The sequence below is a fragment of the Grammomys surdaster genome, unplaced genomic scaffold (assembly GCF_004785775.1).
Source record: "Grammomys surdaster isolate TR1022 unplaced genomic scaffold, NIH_TR_1.0 191, whole genome shotgun sequence".
Taxonomy (NCBI): Eukaryota; Metazoa; Chordata; class Mammalia; order Rodentia; family Muridae; genus Grammomys; species Grammomys surdaster.
Window position 1 is genome coordinate 14,151,012 of NW_021604636.1, and position 12,995 is coordinate 14,164,006.

Here is a 12,995-nt window from a genome sequence, read left to right on the forward strand (position 1 = left end):
CCTCCCTCTTTCTTTCTCTCTTTCTTTCTCTCTCTCTCCCTTTCTCTCTCCCTTTCTCTCTCTCTCTCTCTCTTTCTTTCTTTCTTTCTTTCTTTCTTTCTTTCTTTCTTTCTTTCTTTCTTTCTTTCTTTCTTTCTTTCTTTCTTTCTTCCTGAGACATGGTCTCTCATTGCCCTAGAACTCAACAAGCAGGCTAGGCTGAATGGCCCTCAAGCCCCAGGGGTCCTGCTGTCTTTGCCTGGCTACCATTGGGATTGTGTGTGTGTGTGTGTGTGTGTGTCCATGCCTGGCTGTTATTTGTTTGTTTGTTTATTAGCATGAGTTCTGGGACTTTCAGTACTTAAGAGGCAAATTTCTGTGAGTTCAAGGCTAGCTTGTCTACATAGGAAACCTACAGGTAAGTCATGGCTATGTCAAAAGACTTTGTCTCAAAAAACAAAAATCCTTTTAATCATCAACAACAGAAAATTCACTCTGGATATTGAATTAAGGTCTTCATGCTTGCAAGGCAAGCACTATAATGGCTGCGTTATCTCTCCAACTTGAAAACTTTTTCTAAAAGTACTCTTTTTTAAAAAATGGAAATTGTGTTTGTAGCTCAGGTTAGCCTTAGATTCTCAATTTTCTTGCCTCAGTCCATGGAGTACTAGGATTCACCCATGTGTCACCAGGTCAAGCAAGAATATATTCAATAAGTAACTATTAATATTGTTATATGTCTTTTAAAGACAAGGTCTCATACAGCCCAAGCTAGCCTTGAACTTGCTACGTAGCCAACACAGGACTTGAGCCTTGATCTTCATATCTATATCTTCCAAGTGCTGGATTATAGGCCTGTGGCACCAGGCCTGGCTATTACTCTAATTGGTAAAGAGAACATTCATACATATTGACAATGGTGATACACTCTAGAAACAGAGGTAGGCAAACCTCTGTGAGTTTGAAGCCAGCGTGGTCTATATAGTGAGTTCAAGGGCAACCAGGGATGCACAGTTATACCCTGGAGAGAGAGGGAAGAGGAAGGAGGAAGAGAGGGAGGAAGGGAGTGAGTGATGGAGGGAAGGAAGGATAAGGAAAGGAAAAGGGAGGGGAAGGGGAAGGGGAGGGAGGGAAGGTGGGGGAGAGAGAGAGAGAGAGAGAGAGAGAAAGAGAGAGAGAGAAAACAGGATTTTGTTTTTGTTTTGTTTGTTTGTTTGTTTGTTTGTTTTGCTGCACTGGGGAATTCTGTCTTAAAAACCAAAGCATTCATACATGAAGTTAGTATGCATCATTTCACAATTCTAACTTGAATGAGTAACTATATTCTTGAACACTTTCATGAACATGCCTGGTGCCCTCAAAACTAAAAACTGGGCTTTGGGATCCTGGAACTAGAGTTATGGAAGGCTGTGAATTACCGTGTGGGTGCTAGGAATTAGAACTGATGCTCTGCAAGAGCAGCAAGTGCTCTTTACCTCTGAGCCAACTTTTCAGCCCCTACTTCTACAAACTTAAGGAGCCTACTCTAGCTTATTCCATCAGCTCTAATGGTGATTTTAATGAAGATTGCTTAATTTTTCTGATATTAGTTTTTCATCCCAATGTATTTTGACAAGCTGTTTTCCTAATAGCAATTTAGGGAGCTGTCTGTCCCTCAAGCTGACCCCACCATATATAATTAACATACTATGTCTAAAGAAACTGAATGTCCTGAGAACTTGGGGAAAGCAATTCTCCCAGGATCCTGTGCACATATTCCCAGAATAAGTGCTTAGCTGCCAGGAGAAAAGGCATCAATTTATAAAGATTTATGAATTAAGATGGCATCCTTATTAGATGACAGTAGATTCTGGAAGATCCCATTCATGACACTGCTTCATTTACCCTATACTTTGTTGTTTATTTTTGAAGCAGGGTCTCACTATATAGCTTTGGATGGTTGGGGACTCACTATGTAGTCCTGACTAACCTCAAACTCAGAGATCTGCCAGCTTCTGTCTTCCAATGGCAGAGATTAAAGACATATGCTACCAAACCTGACTTCACTCTAGACTCTTGGCAATGATTAACAATGGCAGTAGTATAGTATAGTATAGTTCTAAAAGTGTTGAGGTGTGTACAAATTGATTCGGTCCAGGGTGGTGCCACACACCTTCAATCCCAGCATTCTGTGGTTTCTTGGTCAGCCTGGTCTACATAGTGACTTTGAGGCCAGCCAGGGATGAACAATGAGACCCTGTCTAAAAAACAGAGACAAACCAAACCCCCAAAAAAGCAACAGCAGTAACAAAAACAAAACCCAAATAAAACAGAACAAGGAACCAAAATGATTTATTGGTCATAGTCCTGTGATAAATGCCTTGCATTTTGTTTTGAATGAGTGCAGTGTTAGTGTATAGGCAATTCTACTGGCCTATTCTCAGGGACCTAGCAACTGCTTATGTCACAGTCTGCCTCCAATGACCTGCCTTCACCACCAGGTCTGGGGGTGGGTGGGAAGGTGTTACCTTCCACTGCAGCTCTCTCTCTTTGTTTTCAGTGTCCTCCCTCCGTTTCTGCATACACACACACCTCTGCCCACCTCTTTCTCTGCCTCATGGTTCTGTTTCCTGTTTGTCTGCCTGTCTACATGGCCGCTTGTCTGCCTTTATCCTTTCTCCAGGTCCTTGTTCCCCTATCTTTTCCCAGTAAACCTCTTTTACACCACATCTGTTGCATGGCATGATTTCTCAGGGGTACACCTTGGCATGGGCCTGCCAAAGATACCCACTCACTGCATTATATTTCATAACATGTAGTGTCCAGCTCTAAGCAAAATTCTTCCTACTTGGAATTCATTTAATCTTGTGCTATATGTTGCTTATGGACATGCAAGGCTACGCTGATGGTCAGTACTGTTAAACAAGACTGTGACAGGAGCCTAGACTGTGGCTATCACTCTCCTACTATAATATGGAATTTCATATATGGTAACTCCAACACTTCATCATATCAGTGTGCTAGCAAATGCCGGAAAGGCTCTGTAACGTGATAAATAACATTGTCATGTTGTCCAAGAACATAAACAAAGAATAATTCTCCTTCTTTAGTGAGAATATGAAGGAGGGAATACAGTTCAGGTCTCTGAACAATAAGAAAGGACCCATGAATGGTGGGTATAATATTATCACCACCATCATCATGTTCACTCATTTTTAGATGGAAAAGCTGTTTTCTTTCGTAATCTCTTGGTAGGTAACAGCTTTTGCTGTTGTTTATGTAACTACCTTTGCAAGCACAGAATTATCATTGTAAAGAACAAACCGTGTGGGTTGTAGCAATAGGCATCCCACCGCTCACTCCTGTTGAGCCGGATTCCATAATCAATGATGCCCGTTTTCCCAAATCCACAGTTGGGTCCAGGTTTCACAATGGGGTATCCCACTCTACCCTTCGCCATCCATCCAGCAGCACAGACATGAAATCCTGAAAGAGGAAGAGAAGTTTAGGGATTCATTTAGTAGGAAAAGACTGTCACGTCCTACTGTAAGTTTCTCAAGGGGCCAAACCCTTGAGAAATAGGAAAAGCCTGCAATTGTAGTCCACTGGAAGCTGAGGCAGAAGGATTTTAAGTTCAAGGTCAGACTTGGCTACAAAGTGAGAACCAAACCTTGAGCCTGAGGTTAATACCCTAGCACCACCAACAAAACACTAAACCAAAGTCTGAATACAAATAAAACATTTTTTTTTCTGTTTTGTTCTCTTCTGTGTTTTGTTTTCAAGACCAGGGTTTCTCTGCATATTCCTGGCTGTCCTGGAACTTGGTTTGCAAGATCAGGCTGGCCTTGAACTCACAGAGATCTACCTACCTCTGCCTCCAGTGTCTTGAGATTAAAGCTGCCATGCCTGGCTCACCATTTTTTCTTGAGACATTATTTCCTATGAGCCAGGTTGACCTCAAACTCCCTCTTTGCTAAGGCTGACCTTGAACTCCTCCTAATGCTCCTGCCTTCACCTCTGAAGGGCTAGCAGGATTGCAGGCATGTAGCCGCCATGCCTGACTATAAAAATTGAATTATGACTTTTACTAGCTAGGGGTCCTATTTGGAAACAAAACCAAATGCAGATAGCTTAGAATTAAGGGCCATGGCAAGTATGAGAACCATTGATTTCAGGTCACTGGGGTAGTTGGTAGTTGTCTGAGAAGCTGGACGTGCATTTAAGTGAAAATTCTCAGCCATCCTTCTGTGCATCCAACAAACCGGGAATGGAACTTACTTCCTTACAGAACTGCATCTAAGATGGGCTGTAGCTCAGTGGCAGAGCATTGACCTCAGATGCATGATACCCCAAATTCAATCTCTGCCACAAGAAAAATGTATATCTAAACACGTACAGGTACATGTTTCTTGTCATCATTTCCTCAGAGCTATATTTGCATGGTGCTCATATCATGATAGATATTAGAAACAATGTCTGATTTAAAATATGCAGGGTATTCATGCCCATAATGTCTTTACTCAGGAGGCTTAGGCAGGAGGATCACAGGTTTGAAACCAGCAAGACTTTGTCTCAAAAACAAAATACACAATAAAAGTCAAGGAAGCACCGGGCGGTGGTGGCGCACACCTTTAATCCCAGAACTTGGGAGGCAGAGACAGGCAGATTTCTGAGTTCGAGGCCAGCCTGGTCTACAGAATGAGTTCCAGGATACCTAGGGCTACACAGAGAAACCCTGTCTCGAAAAACCAAAAAAAAAAAAAAAAAAAAAAAAAAAAAAAAAGTCAAGGAAGCAAGCGAGGGAAACACAAAGGATTTATGGGTATAAGTCTATGGCTGCGTTCCTGAGCCTGTGCAGCAGGGTGTGGCCCTGGGTTTGATCCATAGAACTTGAACATCCTTGGATTCTGCTTATCAGTAGAGATCCTGGAAATGATCCCTTTCTGCTGCTGTAGAATAATTTACTGCTGCATGTTTGTCTTGAATAAAGTATAAAAATAATGAGTGTGGATATTTGCCTGTAAGGAAAGGAATTCTGATGAGGGAGAAGGTAGCTAGCTTTTTTATAAGCAAATAGTAGAAGCCAGGCATGGTGGTCCATGCCCTTAATCTCAGCACTTGGGAGGCAGAGATAGATAACTGTGAGTTCAAGGCTAGCCTGGTCTACAATCAAGTTTCAGGCTGGGGCTATATAGTGCGACTACATTTGTAGTCCCAAGATTTGGGAGGCTAAGGAGGAAGGAGTAACCCAACACCAGCCTCAGTTACTGAGAATTTGAGACCATCGTGGGCTATGTGGGATTCTGTCTCCAAACAAGCAAGCAAAATATACAAAAACAAAAATCAACCAGCCCAAATAAGAGCAATGGTTAATTGCTAGAGTTTTCAGAAGGTATCTTGGTATTATTATCTTCCCAGTTTCTTTTCCTACCTCACTGTTTTTAGTCTTATGACACAGTGGTGCAAATGCATGGTGGTGTGTACCTGTAGTCCCAGTGTGAGGTTAGCAGAAGCTTGACAAAGATCACAAGTTTGAGGACAGCCTGGACTATAGAGTGGGACTCATATCTTGAAAGGGAAAAAAAAAAAAAAAAAGAAAAAAAAAAACTAAGAGAAAAGTTCCTTAAGCTGTCACTTTTCTGCTGCCATAGGAGGCTCAGAAGTCCTTGTGCTCACAGACAAGCATTTGGGAACCGGGAATGTTATACACACAGGGTTGTCCCTTCAAAGGGAGGGATGTGTAGCCTATTTTCTGCCTAGAAGTCTGGGAACAGACATGGTTAATAGTCTGGTGACCTTTTCACTAGCTGTGTGGCTGAAACTACAGACCCTGTTGTGATCTTGTCAATCTTTTACCTTTATGGAAGATATCATGTGCATTTTACATAGAATTTCCATGTAGTCATGTTTTACTGTGCACACAGGATTGAGTTCCTTGTCATCAATTGTGATGGACTTAAATATGCCTAAAGTAAACTACCTAGAGTCAGACTCCCAAAGTCTAAGCCAACTGCTGAGTCCTGTTGAACCCAACTACTTCCTTGCCTACCTCGGATCCTTACACCACTGGCTGTGGTGGTCAGAGATCCTGCGCTACTACTAAGTGAATTTGTTTGTAAAATTGCATAGTTTAATAGCAAAGGAAACCAACATTAACATGCCAAGAGAGACAGAACTATACTTAAAGGAGTACCAATTGCAGTAACATTAACACACAGTGTTTTAGTGATAACAAGGTAATGGGGGTGCTATTTTCCTTTGGTGTTTATTTTTAGATCACAGACCCTCTATCTGCCTCTTTCTCTAAGAAATCTGGAGGACAGAGAATTAAGTAGCATGCCTGCTGTGACCTTGTAGCTCCTCCCCTTCATAGCTGCAAGGTAAGTTTGTGGTCCTGCTAGAACGTGGCTCAGTGCGGTGCTAGGAGTCACATGACTAAGCCGGGCTAAATCACATGACTGGAGCTTCTGGACACCCCCTAGAAATCTATGGAAGTCTGAAACCTCCCTTTGCTCCTAGGACTCAAAGACCTTTTCCATCAAGGTCCAAGCTGTACATGTTGGCCCTCTCACCTGTTCTCCCACTTGAAGCTCTCTGCTAATGAAGTTCCACTCTTTTTAAAGGAAGTCTCCTCTCTCTCTCTCTCTCTCTCTCTCTCTCTCTCTCCCTCCCTCCCTCCCTCCCTCCCTAACAGGCTTCATTTTACTTCTTGTTCTCCTGATTTTCAAGTCCCAATCACGTGTCCCTGCAGTCCCTGATGATGGTGTTGGGGGGCTCTTTCTCCTAATGAAGCTCCTGATCGGTAATTTCATGTCAGCGCCTCACCCAAACTCCCTGTACTCCCGCCATGACTTCTATTTTCTTAATTATCGCTGGATGGTCCCCAACCCTCATGAGATGCTGTTACCAGGAACTTCTGACTCTAAGCAGAAGGAATGAGGGAAGCCCAGATATCTCTCAATGTAGAGAATGGTCCCAAAGAGCTTTAGAGAAAAATTTTAATAAGAGTTATAGAAAAGGTGGATTTTCCCCCAAGCTCCCAAGAGTGAATAAGAAGAAAAAATATTATCCAATCAGTTACCAATTTTTCTGGCTGCTTCTAGCTGCTTGTAGGTTGCGAGTCGGCCACCTTCATATTCACAAACGGCCTTGGCTTCTGCGTACGTGAGCTTGTATCTGCCAGCCCGAGCTTCTCTGTGGTATACGCCTGCTGCTTGCTCTGTGAATTATAGAACGTCATCAATGCACTGTTATCCATTCTTGTGGAACAAAGGAAATTTTGCCTCAGCGGGAGGATTACATCAGATACATGTTCTTGGCAAAGAAATTTCTAGGTCATCTGCCATGGTAGTTAAGTCTTTATTGTTAGAAAGCTTTTCGGAAGGTGGGAGGGGGAGAATGAGAGAGAATTTTAGGGGGAATATAGGACTCATAAAGACTGGAGTTTAAACAGTTTCTGATAGCATGAAAGACAGTTTTTGATACAACATAGTATTGTATTTATAGACTAACCACAAGTAATACAGCTTTGGTATTCCTTTGGCTTTAAAAAGAGTCATAAAAGCTGGGCCATGGTGGTGCATACCTTTGACCCCAGCCTAGGGAGGCAGAGGTAGGTGGATTTTTGTGAATTTAAGGCTAGCCTGGTCTACAGAGCTAGTTCCAGGATAATCAGAGCTACACAGAGAAACTCTGTCTCAAAAAAAAAAAAAGCCATTAAAAAGATTGGATAGGTTCATAGTAGATGAAGGAAGCTTAGCAGGCAAAATAAACCAGTAAAAATGGAAGCTCACAAGGAGGGAGGACACGCCGATTTGAGGGTATGATTAAGATGATATAGCTGAAAATTTAGTAAAGAACTTAAACATAGTGGGGAAATCTGACAGGCTCCTCAGGAAGCAAGTAGAACACTAAAGAAGAGATGTGAACATGACTGAGGAAAGCCTGACACACCTCTAACCTCTTTCCCTGACTTATTTGCTCCGTGCTGTTCCCAGCATAGTTTAGGCGACTGCAAGTCACACACGCCCTGTCTTCCCTTCCAGTGGGTCACTGTTTCGATGAATTGTTTGGGGACTGCAGTGATGTCTCCATAGAAACAATGTGAAGAGATTCCCCAGACAATGGTCACAAGTTTATCTCCAATAGTGCTAATAGAACCACCCAGTTGTCCAGATTACTATGAAGCTTTTGTATACTGATCTGTCCAGTCGGCCTCCATGGAGATGTTTCCAGTGAATTCTTGAGTGCCTCAGCAAATAAGACAAAAATCTAGAAACATGTCCCGATTCAACTCATTTTTTTTTTTCTCTTTTCCTCAAACTAAAGCTGACTCCACCAGTTTGACGGGAAATGACGCTGGCTGTGTGTCAGGCTTTTCAAGACTCCAAGGATCCAGCGCTCGTAAATTAAATGGTAAGAGTCCATTGCTGAGAGAAGACAACGGTCAATTTGGTATTTTTATTCATTCATTTATTTTGATGCAAGGTCTCAGGTGCCAGACTGGCCTCTAATTAGAATTGAAGCTGAGGAAGTCCTTGAAATCTGTTCTGCTCGCCTTTACCTCCAGAGCTCTGGGATTGCAGGCATAACACTTTTCTTTTCTATTTATTTATTTATTTATTTATTTATTTATTTATTTATTTATTGGTACTGAGGAACCCAAGCAGAAATTTTTGCATGCTAGGCAAGCACTCTACCAACTGAGCTTACATTCCATGCTTATGGACAAGAAAATGCTAGCAACACCAGATCAACATCAATGGAGATCATTTCCATCTTGTAAATGACTTATTGTCCAGGTGTCTTTCATGAGGCAAAGCCTCAATACAACCATCAATTTCCTTATTCATTTAAGCAGCTTGATGACATTTCCTAGGTATTGTGGATCAGACCCTGCTGTCCCCTCAAAAAATTTAGATATGCATGAGTGGTCAACTAAAGTAGATTATCTTTTTTTATTATTATTAATCTTGAAATTTATGTGTATGGGTGTTACTTTTTTTCCTGCGTGCATGTCTGTGCATCACATGTGTCTGAGGAGTCCAGAAGAGGATATTGAATCTGCTGGGACTGGTGGTTGAGAGCTACAAGGAGGGTGTTGGGAATGGAATCCCTATCCTCTGAAAGATCAACCAGTGCTCTCTAACCACAAGCCATCTCTCCAGCCCTGTTGGTTTTTTTTTTGTTTTTTTTGTTTTTGTTTTTTTACATAGGGTCTTGGTATGTAGCCCAGGCTGGTCTAGAACTTGTGATTCTTCTGTCAGCCATTTAAGTAGGAACATTAAAATATGTGCCACCGGGACTTGGAGAGGTAGTTTAGCAGTTAAGAACGTTGGCTGCTCTTTCAGAGGATGATAATTCGATTCCCAGCACCTACATGTCAGCTCACAACTATCTGTAACTCCAGTTCCAGAGGATCCAACACCCTTACACAGACATACATGCAGGCAAAACACCAATGCACAGGAAATTAAAAGATGTGTGCCACCACACTGAACTAAGTATTTTTATCTGAGACACTATGCCTTTTGGTAGAGAAGGATGCATATTTAATTTAATTATTTATTATAAATATTGTTGTTAATTAAGAAGTTGAAATCTATCTGTATTTCAAGAATTTAGAGTAAAAAATTTTATGCAAAAAATTGTACTAATTATTTTAATGGGTGCCAACTCTTCTTCAAGCTGTTTCCCTTAATATTTTACTCTACACTTGAAATATATTTCTGGAGAGAGGTTAACAAGCAATTTTAGAACATAATTTCAAACTATCTTACCAGTAATTAAAAACAAGCAGATAAGCAAAGCTAACGGAAATTGATGGCATGTGTTTGGGTAATATGATACTAACAGAAATAACAAACTTCATGTGCCATAATTCCAGTTTGTTAAATGTTTCTATTCTATTTTGCCAAAAGAGCAAACATACAGAATTCTTGATGCCCATATTTGACTATTTAATTAATGCAGTTAATGAAATAATTTATGACGAAGTCTCACTGTGTAGCTTATGCTTACCGTGGACTCTATTGCCCTCCTTCAGTCTCTTGAATCTTGGTGACTACAGAACTTCTTGCTCAAGAACAAGTCTATATGAAATTGTTCTGTTTGTTTGTTTTTTGAGACAATGTCATTTTCTAGCTCTGGTTGGCCTGGAACTCACTATGTAGACCATGTTAGCCTCAAACTCACAAAGATCCATCTGCTTCTTAAGGACTGGCATTAAAGGCGTGCACCCTCACACTCGATCCTGCTCAGACAATTATAAACAAAGCATTTTATGTATGTGTTTGTTAGCTTTACTTATTAATTTATTTTCAGGCAAGTTTTTGCCATGTATTTCAAGCTATCCTGGAACTCCCAATATTCCTCCCTTGGCCTCCCAAGTATTAGGGGTATGAAATCAGGACTATCATTATTTTAAAGTATTATTTGTTATTTAAAATATTTATGGATTTAGAATTTTCAGCTATTAAGACAAAACTTAGTACAATGAAACTCTAACTTTTAAAAGATACATGTGTCTAAGGAAACAATATTTTATTCATTTTTCTATCTTCCATTTAATTTATAAAATTGAAAAAAAAAGGTGTTTTTTTGTTGTTGTTGTTGTTTTTTGGCAAGTGACAACATTGGACTATAGGCTCTGCCATGTTCTGGTTCTTCTGGAGGAGCTAAGTAACCTTGTAGACATCACTACTTGAGCCTTAGTTTCTTCATCTACCAAATGGGAATAATGATAACAGTAGCCCCCATTAGGATCTTATAGTATGCAGTTTTCCTGCTCTTTGCAGAACCAAGAGGAAGACTGAAAATAATTGATCTCCGTCTTTGGTGTTTGCGATCCACACACTGATCTGTCTGTTCCTGTCTTGTTAAACGTCCTGTTCTTCACAGTTGCTACCAGATCCTTCCCTTTGAATCCAACTCGCTTTTCTCCTTAAACAGTTTCTAATATTATATTGACCCAACCAACTGTAACCAATTTGTGCTGGGCTGACTGGTCAGTAATTTGTCCCAGATTGAAAAAGCATTTGACAGGGTCTCAAGCCTCTGCAGTGTGCTCTTCACAAAGGTTGGGCTCGCTTCACTCCCTCTTCGGGGCAGAACTGCTTTTAACTCAAGTTTACAATTTTTTTTTGTAGTGTATACATTCATTACAAAAACAATGACTTCAGATCACCCCATCCCAGGAGGATCTGATAGCCTTTCAAAGTATCCCCATATGACTTTAATTCCTACTAGTTCTATGGTGTTTCCCCATTTCTGACAAATGTGCACAGAGTACCTCAGTTGGATTCTATGCACACGTCTACCAAATTTCAGAGCCCGTCTTGACCAAATGGTCACACTGCAGCTAGTTTCGGCTCAAGCTGGAAGAAGAGGCGGCAAGACTGTGCATTTCAAATCCAGCTTGTTAATGAAATCCTCATGGCTGCAGTTTCTACCACAGAGAACACTGCTGAGAGGGAAAAATAGTCTACAGCCATGTGCTGCCTACCAAGCATACAACCAAGATCTAGGTTAATTTTGCTTTGTCTTTATTTGTTTTTATTCTGTACAAGAATAAGATGATCCCCCCCCAACAAACAATCAAAAAAATTTCTCTACTAAATACAACAATGAACAAAATGTAGCATCCAACTTGAATCATAGGAATTCTAGTGTTGTTCTGAGTGCTCTAATAGGAATTTGGAGTTTTCTGTGTTAATATTCATTTATTAGTATTCTGTTCATCTTCAGCCTTTAGCCCAAGTCATTTTTTTAAATTAACAAAAACAACAAAAAGAACTTTCCCCACTTCACCAAAAGTCTAGGAAAGTACTTCCATGACAAAAAGAACCAAACCTGATGAACACACGAAAAAGGACAAAGCGTATTCATCTTTTTTCCTGTACCACACTCCAGCTTTAGAACAGTTGAAAGGCAGTTAGCAAAGTCAAGCTGTACCCTGTAGCTCAGAGTACACAGAGTTCCAAGCTGCACAGAACCTCAGCATGCTCCATCTCACCTGAAACCTTACTGCCAATGCGGTGGAAACACAAAACAAAACAAATCATTATAGAAGGGGTTTAGTTCCATAAAGAAATACCTATCTACTTTGAAATCATGAAATATATTTTTACAATGTTAGCATAATATTAACCTGTTTCTTTTTGTTGAACAATACATTGTGTAAAAGGATAGCCTTAAAATTTTAAAAGAAAACTTTCTTTGTTTAATGGCATGCCAGTCACTGTCTCTCTCTCTCTCTAAAGCATTTTTTTTTGTGAAAATACCAGTTTTGAACATGCTAGAATTGTTTTTCTCCTTCGATTCAATCCTATATGATGTCAATGGATCGATATTCCCACCATGGAAGCTCGCGAGTGGAGTTTCTTACCAAGCCATATGGAGTTATGGAAGATTCCGTTCTTGAATCCCCATCCATGAGCCTCTTCCCACAGCAAGACGCATAAGCAAATGAAGACGACCATATCTTCGGTTGCAGAGCCGGTTACAATGTCGGGGCTGCCCACAAGAAATTCTCAGAGCGGCGGCTGGAATGCGGCTGAAACATCTGGTTTCCACATCTTTTAAATAGTTTTTTTCGGCTGTGAGGTCAGCATGTGTTCTCCAATGGCACTTTCCTTTGCGGAGTTACACAATTAGTTCTGTGTCTGAAGCAAGCCCTCTGACTCATTTGCATTGGCAACCAGGACGGACGGAGGGCGCAGGAGAAGCATCCACGTTTTAAAGTCTCTTTCTCAGAAACAAGTTCGTTTATTTCTGTCAGTCACCAAAACTTTTCAGTTACAAAGTTTGTGTCTTTTGGTGCAGATTCAGGAGTGATTAAAGAAAGCTGAACTCCAGCAGGATTCCCTGAGAAATCCTGAAACAATTGTTCGAATTGTTAATTTTGGGGTCTATGATTTAACTCTAATCTTGATTGTTATAGTATTACTTTAGTTTTTGCTAAATATTGCCAAATAAGTGAAGAAAATTTAAATAGTGTATGTAGCTTGGCAAACCCAGCAAGACCTCTCTCTCCCTCC

General features: G+C 40.7%; 1 protein-coding gene across 1 annotated transcript in view; it reads right to left on the reverse strand.

Moving 5' to 3' along the window:
- The window catches only part of Tnfaip6 (TNF alpha induced protein 6), a 20,338-nt gene extending 7,825 nt beyond the window's left edge, over positions 1–12,513 (reverse strand). Inside the window, exons 1-3 of the mRNA XM_028769305.1 lie at positions 12,344–12,513; positions 7,040–7,177; positions 3,283–3,444 (exon numbers count right to left, since the gene is read on the reverse strand). Coding sequence (XP_028625138.1) covers positions 3,283–3,444; positions 7,040–7,177; positions 12,344–12,437 — 394 coding nt within the window. The 5' untranslated portion in view covers positions 12,438–12,513. The remainder of the gene's footprint in view (positions 1–3,282; positions 3,445–7,039; positions 7,178–12,343) is intronic.
- Between the last annotated feature and the right edge of the window lie 482 nt (positions 12,514–12,995).